We start from the raw sequence: 18902 nt of genomic DNA, 5'->3' as shown, positions 1-18902 counted from the left end.
ACCTATATGGAAAATGGATCAGACTGACTGGAACACTTTCTCTCATCTTGCAAAATTTAATGCTGATGCCATCAGTCAAACACCTATCAATGAAGCTGTAAAATATATAACAGAATGCATTGTCCAGGCAGCAACAACCTCCATCCCAAAAACATCATCTCGATTTCCAGTCTATCTAAAGCCTTGGTGGAACGCAAAATCAGGCAGCTGAAAAAGATTAACACAGAGCATGGAGCATATTTCGTAGATACCCCACCACATCAAATTTAATAACTTTCAAGCTTGATATAATGCCCCATTGAAGGGGCCTTTCAAGCAAGTATTGCTTGATATAATGCCCCATTGACACCATATAACTGCAGCGTATTGAATAGCTTCTCTCTTGGCACCTTGTCATATGCCTTTTCCAAATCGACAAAACTTAAATACAGATATTTGTTATATTCCCATGTTTTCTTGACTATTTGTCGTAAAGTGAAGATTTGATCCTGACAGCCTCTATTTGGCCTGAATCCAGCTTGTTCTTCACCAAGCTTTTCTTCCACAATTCTTCTCAATCGTTTCTCAAGTATACTTGCATAGATCTTGCCAGGAACACTTAGTAGGGAAAAACCTCTGTAATTCTCACATTCAGTTTTATTTTCCTTTTTATATATATGGGTACTATGAGAGCTCTACTCCAATCATTGAGAATTCGTCCCTCTGTCCAAGCTTTCTGAACTATGCAGTGCAGCCACTGTAAGACTTTTATGCCACCATACTTCAGCATTTCTGGTCGAATATCATCTACTCCAGCTGCCTTTCCACATTTCAAGCCTTTCATGGCTTTTTTTCTACTTCAAGTATGGATATGTATTCCTGACTGCATGCCTGGTCATTTTTTTTTACCACTGTGCTGTCATCACTACTTGTTTCATTTAGCAGATTTTCAAAGTAATTATTCCATACTTCAAGGATATCTTTTTCTTCCTTTTTCATGTCACCTCAACAAGGACCAACTTTTCCTTTTTCATTATGTCAGTTGCTTTTTCTAAAGCATCAAAAAATCCTCCACTTCTACTGTAGTAGAACCTTCTGTGGGACCATAGGCACAAATAAGTCTCATTGTCCAGTTCCCCATTCTCATATTTGTTCCACATTACTTTACTTGAGACTGCCTGCCATTCAAGATTAGCCTCGTATTTTGTGTTGAATATTATGGCTACTCCTTCTTTTCCTTGATTGTCATTGCCTGAATATACATTTTGTATTTATTGCTCAGAAAGATCTCACCAGTTTTTGTTTCAGTCACCCCTGTTATGTCGATCTGGTACTTATCTAATTCCTCAGCTAGCTCCATTTCTTTGCCATTCAGGCTTCTTATGTTGATAGTACCAATCTTTAACTCTGGTGATGTTGAGTTGGGGTGTGCTTTCAGATTTGTTCCAGTAGCTGAATTTTTGCTGTTCGCCCTGGTTTCCTGCCGAAACAATGGGGGCCTTGTTTAACTGGGCGAAGCCCCAGCCGGCATGAAATTTTGTCATGTTGTACCATCATTTTCTATATTGGTTTAAGCCAATAAGAATACAATTTGGTCGGCTAAATCCCAAATTGCCAGCCCATCCTCATTCGTTCAGTATCCAGGTAGATACCAACAGGGTGCACCATGAGAAGGTGAGGATTGGACATTAGGTCAGAAGCCCTGGTCGGTTCTCCGCATTCCTTTAAAGGCTATGTGGAGGTCTTCTCTCAGTTATACAGCTTTGACCCTTAAGCACATGGATCTTCTTCTCTTATTATACAATAGAATCCTTGCAGAGGAATATTTTCCAAATTCTTTGCATAAGTCAGTTGTCATTGCTATCCCAAAACCACTAAAAGATCCAACACAAGCAAATAATCATTGACCCATTGCTCTGACCAGCTGTCTTTGTAAGAGAAAATGGTTAATGCCAGACTTCTCTGGTATTTAGAAAGCAAAGATCCAACACAAGCAAATAATCATCGACCCATTGCTCTGACCAGCTGTCTTTGTAAGAGAAAATGGTTAATGCTAGACTTCTCTGGTATTTAGAAAGCAACATTTTTCTTTCCAGTACGTGTGGTTTCCGTAGACATCGTTCAACTTTAGATCATTTAGTTCGGTTAGAAACTTGTATAAGATATGGATTTCTGAAGCAAGAACATCTTGTCTCTGTTTTTTTTTTTTTTTTTCACATTGAAAAAAGCTTATGACACAACCTGGAGATATGGCATATTAAAAGACCTCTATAACCTAAGTCTCAAAGGACACCTCTCTATATTTATTAAAAACTTTCTGTCCAGGTGAACTTTCCAAGTCAGAGTAGGAAGCACACTATCTCAACCATATCTTCAAGAACAAGGTGTTCCCCAAGGCTTTGTCTTAAGTGTAACCCTGTTTGCCATTAAAATCAATTCAATCATTGAAGAGCTTCCTCCCACTGTAGACAGTGCTCTGTATGTTGATGACTTCACAATCTACTGTCACATAACATGAGGGTAATTGAAAGACGACTTCAGCAAGCAATTGATCATGTCTCTCTGTGGGCTCTTAATAATGGGTTTAAGTTTTCAACAGAAAAAAGTGTCTGTGTACACTTCTGTAGAAAATGCATTCATCACTCAGATCCTGAACTAAGAATGGGACCTACTGTTATTCCAGTAACTACAGAAACCAAGTTCTTGGGACTCATTTTTGACAGAAAACTTGCATTTCTAGCACACATTCGTCAACTAAGAGAAAAATGCAAAAGAACTTTGAACTTCCTTCGCACTCTATCCTCTACTGGGTGGGGTGCTGATCGAGCTTCATTGCTCCATCTTTATCGTGCACTCATACATTCAAAGTTGGATTATAGGTCCCAAGTCTATGGTTCGGCAAGACAGTAACCTACGTTGGTTGGATTCCATCCATCATCAGGGTATACAGATAGCTACTGGTGCCTTTCGCACCTCACCCACTCCAAGTCTCTATGTAGAAGCAAATGAACCGGCTCTATCACTTCGACAGAAACGGTTGTCTCTTAATTATACCCTAAAAATAAAATCTCTCCCAGATCACCCTACATGGAATAGTATCTTCTCTCTGCATTGTGAAGCTCAATATTACACACATCAAACTGCTATACATCCTTTTGGTATGCGTATTAAAGAAACTATGCAAGCTGTTAGTATAAATGTTGACAACATTAGCTACACTAAACAAAACAGCATTCCTCCATGGCAGGTTTTGCACACCATCCTGCAACCTCTCACTTTGCCAGCTGCAGAAATCTTATACCCCATCACCTATTTAACTGCAATTGTTTAATGCACACAGATCAGCACACGCTGATTTCTTACCCATCTATACTGATGGTTCAAGAACTAACACCTCTGTTGGCTGCTGTTTCCTGACAGCCAACAGAGGTGTTTTGCCATGTTTCTTTACCAAGCTGAATGGCATGTAACTCTGCTGTATAATTACTGCAGTCAGGGTTACATGCCATTCAGCTTGCACTTGTGCATATAAAAGAAAACTGCTACCAAAAGTGTATAATTTATATAGACTCATTGAGCTCTTTACAGGCTATCTCCTCTACTATGTATAATCCTCCAGTACTTCATGAAGTGCTACACCTGCTTCACAAAATGAAAATCCTTAATTTTGATGTTCAGTTCTGCTGGATTCCCAGCTACATCGGAATCAAAGGAAATGAGGCTGCAGATGCAACTGCTAAATCAGCCCATACCTTCACCACATACTATTTGACAGTTCCATATACAGACTACAGACAACTTATAAGATCAAAGCTAATTGCTCAGTGGGAGTTAACATGGCAAGAAATATCAACAAACAAATTATATAACATTAAACCTGAAATTAAACACTGGCATTCTAGTCAACTTACAAAGAGAAGGGGGAAGGTTGTGACTGTGACCTAGGCTCTGCATAGGTCACAGTCACCTTACTCATTCTCATTTACTGAGAGCTGATGACCCTCCCATATGTGAAAAATGCAGCACAGATCTCACTATTCATCATATTCTGGTAGATTGTCAAAAATTTATACGAGAGAGAAATGAAATTTTCACCTATCTAACCAAGCCGTATACACTCAGGGAAATGCTAGCAGACTCAGGCAAATTGCATGATGTTTTTACTTTTTTAGAAAGAATTAATTTGTACAAACACATTTGACCATAAATTTGTCATCATCATCATCAAATTTCTGCCATCTACCCTCAAGGGGGGGGGGGTGCAGGATATGATAGTACTACATGCAAAAAATTACATCATTACTAACTTCCTATCTACAATTTTCCTCCAAATCAGTCTGTTACTTGTCAAGACTCCAACATTATCAGATCTTATATTCTATCGTCTAAGGCACTTTGTACTGTATCAATCCACCTATATCTTGGTCTTCCTCTGGGTCGTTTTGCTGCCAACCTGGCAGAGAACACTTGTTTTGCTAATCTTTCCTCGCCCATTCTGTTTAAGTGACCATACCACCTGAGATTAGCTCTGCTAACGCATTCCTGTGTTGTATCCTACTTCGTCTTAATCTATACCTTGGATCCGGCATGTTATTTACTATGATGTTCTTAAACAAAATAGAAGGTTGCTAGTTGATTTCTAATTCAAATATAAAGAAAATTTATATTTAAAGACTGCGCCACTTTATATATGAATTAGTTCAAGAATTGAAGATTAACCAACTCATACCTATCTCTCCTTTTAGGTGTTCATATTATATATACTGGCCGAGAATATTTATCTTACTTAATTTACCAGCTTTGGGTCGAATATTTTATGAATGGTGCAGTAAAAGAGATTCAGGCAAAATACAACTTTTGATTAACAAAAACAAACATTTAATTTAGAATCACAAATTATACACATAAGTTCAAAATCACTAATTAAGATATTACAAATGCTTTAGCTCTTCTGATAATACTGTCATACAAACTCAGGCATTGGTCAGTTATCTGAAATACAGTCTTCACACAGTTCACTTAACACTTAATAAAGCTTAATGTCATAAAATTCCTTAGTGATCATTCACATTAACATCTCATAGTTTTTTTTAAGTTTCAAATACAATTTATTTGTGGCAATACTTTTTCACAAGCTTACACTTTTAAATCTATGCTTCAGCTAACCTCCACAACAGTTACTGTTAGTATAGGGATATTCTAGGAAGAAACACACTCATATCTCTGCATAGGAATATTAATGGTTGGAATATTCTTACCGACAATTTTCCTTCTTCATATACTTATGTGCTAACACTTTTTGTAACTGTATACACTTTAATCAATTAACGGCACTCATTTAAAAAAAAATCTTCTTAGAAATAACTGGATTAATTAACGGTCACAATACACACAATCAAACGTTCTTGCATAGATCAAACCGCTTGCACTACATTTGACATCACTTAACTAATTCAGTGTTCTACTAACAACTCTTGTACTAAAGTAACACACAATAATTCCTTAACTTGAAGTTTAATATGCACAGTTGCCTACTCCTTCGACATCAATTTAATCCTTTAGGTACCATAATTCTTAACACCGCTATCATTAAACTCAACTTTGTTACTTCTAATTATTCTCTAGTTACTTCGTGCTATGCTTCAAGTTTCCGTGTGTCCTTGAAAGGTTGGCCCTGAATTTAAATCTCAACTCAAGTATTGCTAGTCTATTTAGTAGTCACTCAGCTGTTTTCCATAGCTATAATTGTTATTCTACAACTTATTAGCTAGCCGCCTCTCGACTAGTAGACTTTATTTAGCTGCTTGAGTGACTTGCCGACTCGCTATTATCGCACTGTGATTCCCGAATGTTCCGATTCCAACCTAATGCCAATCTCTCTCTTATAAATCTCTAATAAATAATTTCAGTGTTCTTCCCACCTAAATTCTTCTCGTGATTTCTTTCTAAAACTCTTTTCAGTAAACCTCACGTGGTGTTCCAAAACATGCTTGCTCACTTACATACGTTTCCATGACAATAAAACAAAATATAATAAAATTGAGCTATTACATAACGTAAAACTTTACAAACAGGAATAAATAGAGAATATTTACATTTCAAATAATGCGCAGTTAAATTATCAAATACAAGTTCTTATAATATTAACATAGTAATAATTAAAATAGCTTAATAATATTTAATGCAGTCTTTTCATTATTAATACATATATCTTTGAATAAATAATTAAATATTAGACAAAATTAAGGTAGTTATATGAATATTAAATTGTAAAATAAGTTGTTTACATTAAATAATATTTACAAGTCTACCCTTTGTGATGGAAGATCATGTTGGATTCTGAACCAAATAATAATTACTCTAATCTCTACATAATCAGAATCCAACACCTGGATGCTGACAATGTCAAGTTCTTTCCTAATATCCTTGTTTTTAATATGATATTGCCATTGATGCCATCTGTTCACGCCTATACTCTTTCTCAGGACTCTCATATCTGCGGTCTCTATTCTTTGGTCAAGTATTTTACTTTTGACCCAGCTCTCAGATCCATAAGTTAAAACTGGTTTGAGCACTGTCTTGTATACAGCTAATTTAGTGTTCCGACTAATTTCTCTCTTATTCCATATGAATTTATTCAATTGACTTCCCACCATACCAGCTTTGCTGATTCTGTTGTCTATTTCTATATTTAATTTACCATCTTCAGTAAAAATCGTGCCTAAATAGCTGAAATGTTTTACTTGTTCCACAGGTTCTCCATTCACAACACGGTTGACATTTTCAATGATTCTGCCTATTTTCATTGTCTTTGTCTTTTTATTGCTGACCTTCATACCATATCTATTACAACAGCTATTCAATTTAGTCAGAGAATCTTGCAGACTTGTAGCAGATTTATTTAGAAGTATAACATTATCTACATAAAGCAGGAGCTGACATTAACATCGCCAATTTTGATATCATGTTTAATTCCACTTTCCTTCATAATGTGATCCATATAGATAATGAATAACAGAGGGGTTAATGTACATCCTTGTCTCACACCAGATTTAACATTAAACCACCTTCCTGTACTTCCTTCAATTCTAACTGCTGACTTAGAACTCAAATAAAGACTAAGTATTGTTTGATATAATGCCAAATTGACACCATATAACTGCAGCGTATTGAATAGCTTCTCTCTTGGCACCATGTCATATGCCTTTTCCAGATCAACAAAACTTAAATACAGATCTTTGTTATATTCCCATGCTTTCTCAACTATTTGTCGTAAAGTGAAGATCTGATCCTGACAGCCTGTATTTGGCCTGAATCCAGCTTGTTCTTCACCAAGCTTTTCTTCCACAATTCTTCTCAACCGTTTCTCAAGTATACTTGTATAGATCTTGCCAGGAACACTCAGTAGGGAAATACCTCTGTAATTCTCACATTCAGTTTTATTTTCCTTTTTATTTTATATATGGGTACTATGAGAGCTCTGCTCCAATCATTGGTAATTTGTCCCTCTGTCCAGGCTTTCTGAACTATGCAGTGCAGCCACTGTAATACTCTTATACCACCATACGTCAGCATTTCTTGTCGAATATCATCTACTTCAAGTATGGATATGTATTCCTGCCTGCATGCCTGGTCAGTGTTTTTTACCACTGTGCTGTCATCACTGCTTGTTTCATTTAGCAGTTTTTCAAAGTAATTACTCCATACTTCAAGGATATCTTTTTCTCCCGTTTTCACGTCACCTTTATCATCTCTAACTCCTTTTACAGCACTCTTTCCTCCATTTCTAAGCTTTTTCAACACCTCCAGAATATCTTACCACCTTCTTGATATTTATTTTCTATATTCTTGCCAAAGTCCTCCCATGACTTTTGTTAGCTAGTTTTACACAGTGTTTAGCATTCTTGCATTTGTCTCTATATTCTCTAAGAGCACAAGCTGACTTATTTCCCAGGAACTTTTGATATGCTTTCTTCTTTTCCTTCACTGCCTCTTTAACTTCCTGTGTCCACCAGGGAGTTCTGATTTTTTTTTATCCTTGCAGACAACCTCACCACATTTCTCTCTGGCAGAATCAATCAATGTTTTCATCAGAGTTTGCCACTGAATCTCCAAGGTTTGATTCCTGTTCTCAAACTCTTTCATTTTTTCTTCAATAATCTTTGTGTATTTTAGTCTGCACTTCACATCTGAAAGCTGCTCAACTTTTATTCGCTTAAAACTTTCTTACATGTTATTCTTTTCAATATGAAATTCAATTTTATTCTGCTCAGGACTAAATAGTGATTACTTCCAATTTCAAATCCTCTGTACACTCCGGTGTCCAGGATCATTGAGAAAACATCACTATCAACAATAACATAGTGACACTTTTCTTATTCCTGGCCTCTTCTCTCCATGTGAATTTGTGCACATTTTTATGTTGGAACATGGTGTTAGTAATAACCAGTCCATGTCCTGAGCAGAAATCCAACAGATATTTGCAATTATTATTAGCTTTGCTCTTTTCTCCAAATTTTCCCCAAATATTTTTATATGTCTGACAATCATTTCCTACTCTGCTATTTAGATCCCCAACAAGGACCAACTTTTCCTTTTTCATTGTGTCAGTTGCTTTTTCTAAAGCCTCAAAAAATTTCTCCACTTCTACCATAGTAGAAGCTTCTGTGGGACCATAGGCACAAATAAGTCTCATTGTTCAGTTCCCCATTCTCATATTTGTCCACATTACTCTACTTGAGACTGACTGCCATTCAAGAAGATTAGCCTCGTATTTTGTGTTGAATACTATGGCTACTCCTTCTTTTCCTCGATTGTCATTGCCTGAATATAACATTTTGTATTTATTGCTCAGAAAGATCTCACCAGTTTTTGTTTCAGTCACCCCTATTATGTCAATCTGGTACTTATCTAATTCATCAGCTAGCTCCATTTCTTTGCCATTCAGGCTTCTTATGTTGATAGTACTAATCTTTAACTCTGGTGATGTTGAGTTGGGGTTTGTTTTCATAAATTTGTTTATATGTAACTACTTTTTTTCTTAACTTAACTTTTGTACCTATGTATTATTCATTAGGTTAAATATGACCAATTATGTATTACCTTCTTGTATATTTGTATCACCCTGCTGTAATTTTGTTAATATGTAAATACCATAATGCTAAACTTAAATTTTATGCATCAATGCTGTATAATAATGTTTGTTGTAATCTTACTAGATGTAGACACTGCTTTCCTTGACTTGTTTTGTATATACATATGTTAACCTATAGTTATGTATTTATGTACTGCTGAAACCTCTGCAGTAATTTTGTGTATGCATCTTATTTACTGCTTTATTTTTCGAATAATCATGTAGTGTTGTAAGACATCTTACCTATTTGTGTACTTTCTAGTAATTCTGTTTATATGTATCCTAAATTCTGTTTCTACTGCATTGCTAAATTTAATTTTCATCCATGCGTATTGTATGATAATCCCTTTTTGCCTATTTTTGTGCTACTATAAAGGCATCTGTTATAATTTTACATATATGTAGATACAGCATTCCTTGGCTTAGTGTTTCATATATTATGTATTAACTTATATTGTTAACTATTTTTGCACTACTGTAATAACCTCTGACCTTGAGTGTTGCTGTGCCCTCTGCAACAATTCTGTTTACCTGGAGATGCTGCATTATGAAACTAGATTCTTGTACAAACATATTGTTAACAATTTTCTGTAAATGCTAATGTTTGTAACCTTTAGTATGGCACAGTATGACCTTTGTAGTTTTTGTGCCAAATAAACTATAAACTAACCATCTATTCATAATTTATGAATTATGAAAAAAAAAAAATATATATATATATATATTAGGATTACCAAGTAATTTTATGAACTTGGTTATTTTACTCCTAATCCCAAGTAAGCAAACAGTTAAGTTTGCGCCTGAACGTAGTTCAAGTCTAAAGTGTAACACCAGGGCAACTCATTGTAAAGGTGGATTTGCTTACTTGGGATTAGGAGTAAAATAACCAAGTTTATAAAATTACTTGGTAACCCTAATACATTATTCCCAATGTAAAAAAACTTATTTACATATATATATATATATATATATATATATATATATATAAATTATGGTATGGCCATTTTGACTGGGAGTTGTCTTCAAAGCAGTAAGGGAAAATAATGAAATAATGGTTTTCATTATTTTCCTCACCTTTCTCTCTTCTCCTAAGGACAGACTTCCACCTCTCAGTTATCCAGTCATCTACCAAATTCCTTGCTCTTGTGGATTATTATTTTGGACAAATAGAAAGATTCTTTTATTCATCTAGAAGAACACAAGTCTTATATAAAATACCCTAATCCTGAACAGTCTGGACTTGCAAAGCATGCTATCAACACTAAACATAGAGTTCATTGGAACAAGACAAAGACACCTTTATAAAAGTCATTTCTCATAAAACATCTTTATATAGAAACTTGTGAAACTTTACTTCATTGTCCTAACTTAAACAGATCTGATGGTCTACGTCTATCCCCTTTTGCTGCAGATAGTGCTTTTTAAATTTTCTACTCTTTTCTAACTTTATTTCGTCTCTATATTATACATATATATATATATTTATATAATTCTTTTTTTTTAATAAGTTAGGAAATTATTGAGTTTTTAGTTATTTTACATTAGCTTCCAAGGTGGTGATTTTTAGAATTGTTTGTTATTGTTTAATTGCCATTCTGTGATCTTGTATTGATGATGCCTACGATACTTAGACAAAAAAATTCTAAGTTAATACATTTTTTTACATGAGTTTTCCTTCTTTTTTTATCATTCTTTTCATCACTTCACTACAACAGGCTATCCAGAAGAGGATAGCCTGCTGTATAATAGATGACCTGTCTCTAGCATATTTGCTTAAATCATTTTCTCATGGCTGCTTGCCTTTTGTCATATCACTCCATGTATTACTATTACCACTGCAAAAAGAAGGCTCTAAAACAGAAGTTGAAAATTTTAGGCTAGTTCTCATCTCAGGAGTGGCAGTTAAGGTATTGGAAAAACTGGTAAAAGATAATTTAGGACAGGGCAGATAGAAATGTGATACTTTATAATAGGCAACATGGTTTTCTGAAGGGCAGGTCTTGCCTTGGTAATTGGATTACATTTTATAATGACAATGGAGTTGTATAAGAGAAATGGCTATTCACTAATGATACTGCTGGACTTTACAAAGCATTTGAGGATTCTGCAAGAACTCTGGTGCAGAAGTCATATTTTCATACACGTAATCAAAAGGTGTCACACCTTATTATTAAAATATCCTGGAGGTATAAAAGTTTTCTATGGCTACACTGCATAATTCATAGAGCCTTATCAATTGAATTCTGATGATTGGAGTACAACTCTCATAGTACCCATTTTAAAAAAAGGGAATAAAACTGAATGTGAGAATTACAGAGGAATTTCTCTACTAAGTGTTCCAAGTAAGATTTATGCAAGCATGCATGAAAAGAAATTGAAAAAGATTGTGGAAGAGAAACTTAAGAACAATCTGGGGTTAGACCAAACAGAAGTTTTCAAGATCAGATTTTCACTATTAAGACAAATAATTGAGAAATTGTGGGAATTTTGACAAGAATTTGTACTTAATTGGAAGTTAACCCCCCCCCTTGGTTATACTATAAATTAAAGATACCAAGAAATTATATACTTGTTTGCTTGCAATTGCATAAAGGATTAAACCAAGTTTATACCTGAACTATTTTCAGGACTGGGGCAACTTGTATAAAGAAGCTAATGACTTCACATCACTTGCCTTAATGTGCTTTGCATTATCCCATAATGCAAAGCACATCTCCTTGCTGACATATATAATGCTATGTATTAAGGGAAGGGTCACTACCCAGACTGGTTTCGACATTTATTAAGGTCTCATCAGTGGAAACTAGACCTAGAGGTGATACCAAAGTTGAAGTAAAACAGAAGTCATATTTTCATACACGAGTAATCAAAAGGTGTCACCTTATTATTAAAATACCCTGGATTAGAGAAAGTTATTGGAAGTTTTTCCACTTGGTTATACTATAAATTAAAAATACCAAGAAATTATATACTTGGTTTAATCCTTTATCCAAGTGCAAACAAACAAGTTTGCTTGCATTTCAGATTATTCTGAAAACTTTGTTCTGAAAACAAAAAATGCACATTTTGAAGCTAGTATACTAAGCATAGCTGTTGGTCTTGTTCCATGAAAAGTCATCTACCACCTGATGACTTGCACAAATATTCATGTCACAGCCTGGTTAAAATGAGCAGAAATACTATCCATATTAATTGTTGGAAGTGTTTTGCAACTGTTAAACAGGAAGTAGTTATTATTTATAACTATTTTGTCCGCCCCTTATTTGCTTCACCAAAACTATCCCCAGTCCCTAGTCCTACCAGGTCTCTTGAAATTGTAATCTACTATGGCCAAACAGGCATGACAGCCCACATCGGAATTTGCCAGACACAAGAACTGCATCAGTTTCCACCACTACAGCCAATTTACCCAGGAATTTAATTAAAAAAACAGTAGTGTGCATGCTTAAATTGGAATCCCTCTATGTATACAGTCTTGTGTTCATGGATTAAGCCTAATGGGCTGAAATTACAACTAATTAAATTAAATTAAAATATAACAGATAAATTTATTTAATACAATTGAGGGTAGCAATTTCCCAAACTTTTGGAATAGTGAGACAGTCATTCTGATTAAGATTAGGTCTATGAGTAAGGCTTCAGCACTTTTTTTTTTATATAAACGTTCATGTTTATATATACAGGGTGTTCGGGATAAATTTGACAGTTTCGTAAGGAAAAAGAAAATCTTCTTTGTATCTATTAAATTTAATGAATTGACAAAAAAACATTACAGGCAGAGTTAATTACAATACTATCAACAAGATTTACTCAAAATAACCACCATTAGCATCGATCACAGCTTCAATTCTGCTTCGGAACCTCGAACAAGCTGATGCTACAGTCTCCCTGGGAAGGGCCGCAAAAACTGTTTTAATTTTATCCATTAACTGGGCTTTTGTATTACTGGAAGTGCGATTGGTGTCTTTTTCAACTGCGCCCCATACAAAATAATCCATGGGGTTAAGGTCTGGGGAGTTTGGAGGCCAAACATTTGGACTGGTGAAGTCGTAGAAATTTTCAGACAACCATTTTTGACTTTTCCCAGAGGTGTGGCAAGGGGCCGAATCCTGCTGCCATACATACGGCCTACCATTGGCTACCCTTGTTATCCAGGGCTTGACTACAGTTAGCAACTCCACGAACAAAGCCCGAATTCCAATGCCAGGGTTCTTCAACACCTGTTCCTGCAGATTTGCGAGGAATTCTGCTGTACGAACGCAATCAGATCGTCTGCTAGGGATCTTTCTTCTTGCTACATCCTCGTAGTCACCATTGCAAGTCTCTAGTTCATGCCTGATTGTTTTTACTGTATTCAGGGAGCATTGGGCAGCAGTCGTAATATCCTTATTTTGATGGCGGGCACGAATCATCATGATACAAGTTATTCTCTTCCATGATTCAGGTGGGTTCCAGCTATCCATCCTTTCTGACATCTTGTATATGAATGAAGAAGGGTCCAAACTTTTAAATGAAGAGAAGTGTGTGTTAATACATGTAACTTACGGAAAAATATAATTAATTATAAATATGTCAAATTTATCCCGAACACCCTGTATATGGATGTATGTAGTAGCTTAGCGTTTTGCCATTGGATCCTGTGGTTAGTGTTTTCAATCCCAAGTTGTGCAAGGCCAGATTTATGAGGTTTGACAAGACAGATGTGGTATTGATGTCCAGATGTACATTTCTTTATAGATTTTCCTGTTTGTTCATGGTGAGACAAGTTACATGAACATGGTACTTCATATACGCTAGGTAGCATCATTGGTGAGAGTTTGTCTTTTGGTAGCAAGTTGTGAATTTGGTTGATGGGTTTATAGGTAGCAATGAGTTGATATTTTTTCATAATTTTTTCCACATGTTCAGAGATTCCTTTAATATATGATATAGGAGTCCTGTGGGCTTCTTCCTTTTCCAGGTTGATTTGTAGGAAAGTGGTTAATTAATTTTTGTGTTATTGTTGGATTATATCCATTTAGTAAGGCTGTTTCTTTGACAATTTCCAATTCTTGCTTTAGAGATTCTTTAGAACAAATCTTGTGTGCTCTGGATACTAAAGATTTTATGATGCCATATTTTTGAGATGGATGGTGAGCTGATGTATTGTGGATATAACAACTTGAATTATTTTTTTTTTTTTTTTTTTTTTTTTTTTTTTTTTCAGTAGACAGAAGTGGAAATGGATTCATCTTGCTTATGTTGGATGTGTACATCAAGAAAGGAAATACCTTTTGATGATTCTTTTTCTAGTGTGAACTTGATACCAGGATCTACGCTGTTGATTTTTTGTAGAAATAGATAGAGTTCTGGTTCTATGTGACTCCAAACTGCAAAGACGTCATCAACATATAACTAAATTGTTGGTTTTGGGTCAAGAGTGAAAATTCTTTCTTCTAGATGTTCAAGAAAAAAGTTGGATGAGCTAGATGATAAGGATGAGTCCACTGCTATTCCTTACTCTTGTTTATATACTTTATCTTGCCATGTGAAGTAACCTGATATAATTGCAAATTTGAATAATTCCACTATGTCTGATGGAAATTTGTGGGTTAAAAATTCTATTATCTCTTTGTGAGAAATATTAGAGAAGAGAGAGAGAAAAAAAATGTCAAAGCTTACTAACATGTCTGTATCAGCTAGTTTAATGTATTTTATTCTTGTGTGAAATTCTATGGAATTTTTTATCGAAGAAGCTGAGTGGCTAATGAGGGGACGGAGAAGACTAGACAGAAAATATCAAGAAATTGTTATCCTCAATTGTATTAAATAAATGTATCTGTTATATTTTAATTGAATTAGTTTTAATTTCAGCCCATTGGGATTAATCCATGAACACGTGACTGTATACATAGAGGGATTCCAATTTAGGCATGCACACTACTGTTTTTTTTAATTAAATTCCTATTGTTATTCAATCATTGTACTGATGATGTCTTATAAGACATAAGATGAAATATTTACATAATAAAAAAGTTGTTTACTGTGGCATATGTGTTATTCTATAGTTAAAAAAAATGAAAATTGCGAAAATTGCAGTATTTGGCTAGTTATTTTAGTGTTTTAAATTGTGACTGTAATAACTAAAGCTGTGAGGCCAGCATGTGGGGAGACAGTATATGAAAATAATGGATTTTATATGGATTAATCTATCTTTTGCTAGCATTCTATCATATTTCAGCAGTTTCTTTCTTTAATTCATTCTCTGCACTTTTGCTATGTTGAGTTAGATGCTGTATACTGATTCATAAACAGCTCCATGGTTTCATCTCCTCCTCCTCCTCTTCATCATATGCAAAATAATGTCCTCACAATGCATTCTTCAGAGGGCCAGAGATTGGTAGGCAGAGGGTGCCTGATCTGGATGCTGGGTGGACTGAGAAAGATCAGTTCAGCTAAATGTTGTAGTTGCGTCCTTCATGGGCAAATTGGTTGTGAGATATTATCTTGGAAAAGGAGAACCATTCATGTTTCAGGTGTAACGACAGTGCTAACCTCAACAGTATTGTCTGTATTCACATTTTTCAGAAGGGCATGAATTTCCATTGGACATATCTTCCATAATGAGAAATCCAATCACCATTCTCTACTTCACTTGTCTATAGTTCAAAATGGCAGCTGCCATTTTGTGAACTACTTGTGCGTTGCACTCACGTGGCTAGTCACTTTTCATACTGATCCTTGTATTATGTCTGCTATCTGTGTATTCTTTCAGCTAGTTTGCTTGTTTTGTTGGATAAAAAAACCCATCAATAAAACCATGTCACTTTTTGGAGGATTTTGATTAAAAAAAAAAAAAAAGAAGAAGTAAATTATATCATCAAGGCTTGCTTTTTTTGATGTTATTTAAAATAACATCAAAGCTTTTATTAAATATATAGCATTAGTTAAGAATCTGAATTTTTTTAATACTTAAGACGAAAGTAACTTATTTAAAGCCAGTCTTATAAGTAATGGTAGGGTTTTTCATTGTGCAAACTGAAAAATCAGCCAAAAGAGCATAATGCAATTATGCTCTTTTGTAATCAACATACAGGGTGTTCGGGATAAATTTGACATATTTATAATTAATTATATTTTTCCGTAAGTTACATGTATTAACACACACTTCTCTTCATTTAAAAGGTTGGACCCTTCTTCATTCATATACAAGATGTCAGAAAGGATGGATAGCTGGAACCCACCTGAATCATGGAAGAGAATAACTTGTATCATGATGATTCGTGCCGGCCATCAAAATAAGGATATTTCGACTGCTGCCCAATGCTCCCTGAATACAGTAAAAACAATCAGGCATGAACTAGAGACTTGCAATGGTGACTACGAGGATGTAGCAAGAAGAAAGATCCCTAGCAGACGATCTGATTGCGTTCGTACAGCAGAATTCCTCGCAAATCTGCAGGAACAGGTGTTGAAGAACCCTGGCATTGGAATTCGGGCTTTGTCACGTGAAATGAATGTTGCAGCCTCTACTATGAAGCTTGCACTCAATGAAGACCTCCGCTACTACTCATACAAGCGCCGCAAAGGTCAGCTGCTTACAGAAAAGGCCCGTGAAAAACGTTTGATAAACGCGAAGAAACTTCTAAGCAGAGTGAAACATCCTGCGGAACCACAAACAATCTGGTTCTTTTCCGATGAGAAAAACTTTTGCCAGGATCAAAAACACAACACGCAGAATAACAGATGGCTTGCATACAGTACAAAGGACATTCCTCATGTAATGCAGACTAAATTTCCCCAAACTGTGATGGTTTTCGGATGTGTATCCTCTGAAGGCAATGTGATGCCTCCGCATTTTTTCCAAGAGGGCCTCAGGTTGACTTCAGATGGCTACGTGGAGTTGCTAAACACTGTAGTCAAGCCCTGGATAACAAGGGTAGCCAATGGTAGGCCGTATGTATGGCAGCAGGATTCGGCCCCTTGCCACACCTCTGGGAAAAGTCAAAAATGGTTGTCTGAAAATTTCTACGACTTCACCAGTCCAAATGTTTGGCCTCCAAACTCCCCAGACCTTAACCCCATGGATTATTTTGTATGGGGCGCAGTTGAAAAAGACACCAATCGCACTTCCAGTAATACAAAAGCCCAGTTAATGGATAAAATTAAAACAGTTTTTGCGGCCCTTCCCAGGGAGACTGTAGCATCAGCTTGTTCGAGGTTCCGAAGCAGGATTGAAGCTGTGATCGATGCTAATGGTGGTTATTTTGAGTAAATCTTGTTGATAGTATTGTAATTAACTCTGCCTGTAATGTTTTTTGTCAATTCATTAAATTTAATAGATACAAAGAAGATTTTCTTTTTCCTTACGAAACTGTCAAATTTATCCCGAACACCCTGTATAGGATATACTAGCCTCACAGGTTTAGTTTCCTTGATAATTCTAACCAACCGAACTTAAATTATTTAAATTGATCGATCGATTTATTTGTTAAAGAATTTAATCTATCTTCATTCTCAAAATTTCTTAATTTTTCTAAGGTTTCTTTGATCTGTAATGTTAGTAGTTTCATCATTGTGTCCTACTGAGCTCAACATTAAAAAAATAAATAAATGCTGGCTCTTCTGAATGTTAACGCAGACCATTCATGGTTCGTAGGCCTTGGGCTTTCTATCTCCAAATGGATTGTAAAAATGACACAATTAACTGCCTTTGCATTATTATTTTGATTAATAATTAAAAAAACCTAAATTATTATTTAAAAATAAATTTTTAAATAATAATTTAGATAATTTATTATTCAAAATATCATTTATTGTAATAAAGTTATAAAATATCTTCAACACTTTCTTCTATGATTTCTGTTTGTTTAGGTATGTCCCATATGTTTCGAGCCATGGACTAATTCAGATAACCACAAATTAGTTTCTCTGAGGTGTGGTCACTTGTATGGACTCCAGTAAGTTTTAACGAATGTTCATTTTGACTTAGTATTCAGTAAAAATTAATGTCATTTTTATCTTTATTATCTTCATTGATGTTTATTAAATCAGTGTAGAATCAAAATGGAGAAATATTAATGTGATGCAAGAAAGTAAATGTTATATAGTATCAATGTTAGAATATAAACACAATTCTTAGGGATAAAATCCGTTTCTTGTCTAAGTTCCTACATAAAAAGGAACTTAATACCAACTACAAGAAAGGAAGTTAGTTGTACTAAATTAATACCTTTCAAAGGGTTGTCCTGAGTCTTCTTGAATTTGTGTTATATTAGTATTTACTTTGATGCAAAGAAAGTAAAACATATATATGAGCTGTCAGTGTCAAAACACTGGCATCTCAAGCATAAAATATTATTTGACTTGTTATTAGCTATTTTCAAAAAATAAACTTTGTAATAACCCATCATGCTAAATTAATGCCCCTCAAATACTTTTCCCATGGCCTTCTTGTACAATATTTCTCAGTACTTTATTCTAATGATGAACTATTTCTTTCATAAAGTAGTTACCTAAATCTAGTGTCTCACAGTCCATTTACCATTCTTAGGATCCAATTCTTAAGAAATGCAAAAAAAAACAAAAAAAAACAACAACTTGCAATTCAGTTTTTCAAGCCTTAAATAATTCATTCAAACCTTCCTTCTCCTTTTGCTTTATCTCCAAGTTTTGCAACCTACAAAATCTTAAGGTTTTCTTTATAAGAATAGCCATTCATACTTATTAATTTGATTGCACTCCTGTTTTATCATGTGGAATATTGCTTTCTTTTTTTTAAATAGTAACACAAAGGTGAACTACAACACAC

General features: G+C 34.9%; 1 protein-coding gene across 2 annotated transcripts in view; it reads left to right on the top strand.

Annotated features, from left to right (window-relative positions):
- LOC150108589 (E3 ubiquitin-protein ligase rfwd3.S-like) overlaps positions 1 to 18902 on the top strand; it is a 279570-nt gene that overhangs the window by 58426 nt on the left and 202242 nt on the right. For both annotated transcript variants that reach the window (XM_090416037.1, XM_090416036.1), the window contains exon 5: positions 17966 to 18051. In XM_090416037.1, the coding sequence (XP_090272163.1) occupies positions 17966 to 18051 (86 nt within the window). The remainder of the gene's footprint in view (positions 1 to 17965; positions 18052 to 18902) is intronic.

Source organism: Typopeltis vanoorti, chromosome 3 (assembly GCF_054136105.1).
Source record: "Typopeltis vanoorti isolate ZY-2024b chromosome 3, IOZ_Tvanoo_1.0, whole genome shotgun sequence".
Taxonomy (NCBI): Eukaryota; Metazoa; Arthropoda; class Arachnida; order Uropygi; family Thelyphonidae; genus Typopeltis; species Typopeltis vanoorti.
This window is presented reverse-complemented; position numbering and strand designations above follow the sequence as displayed.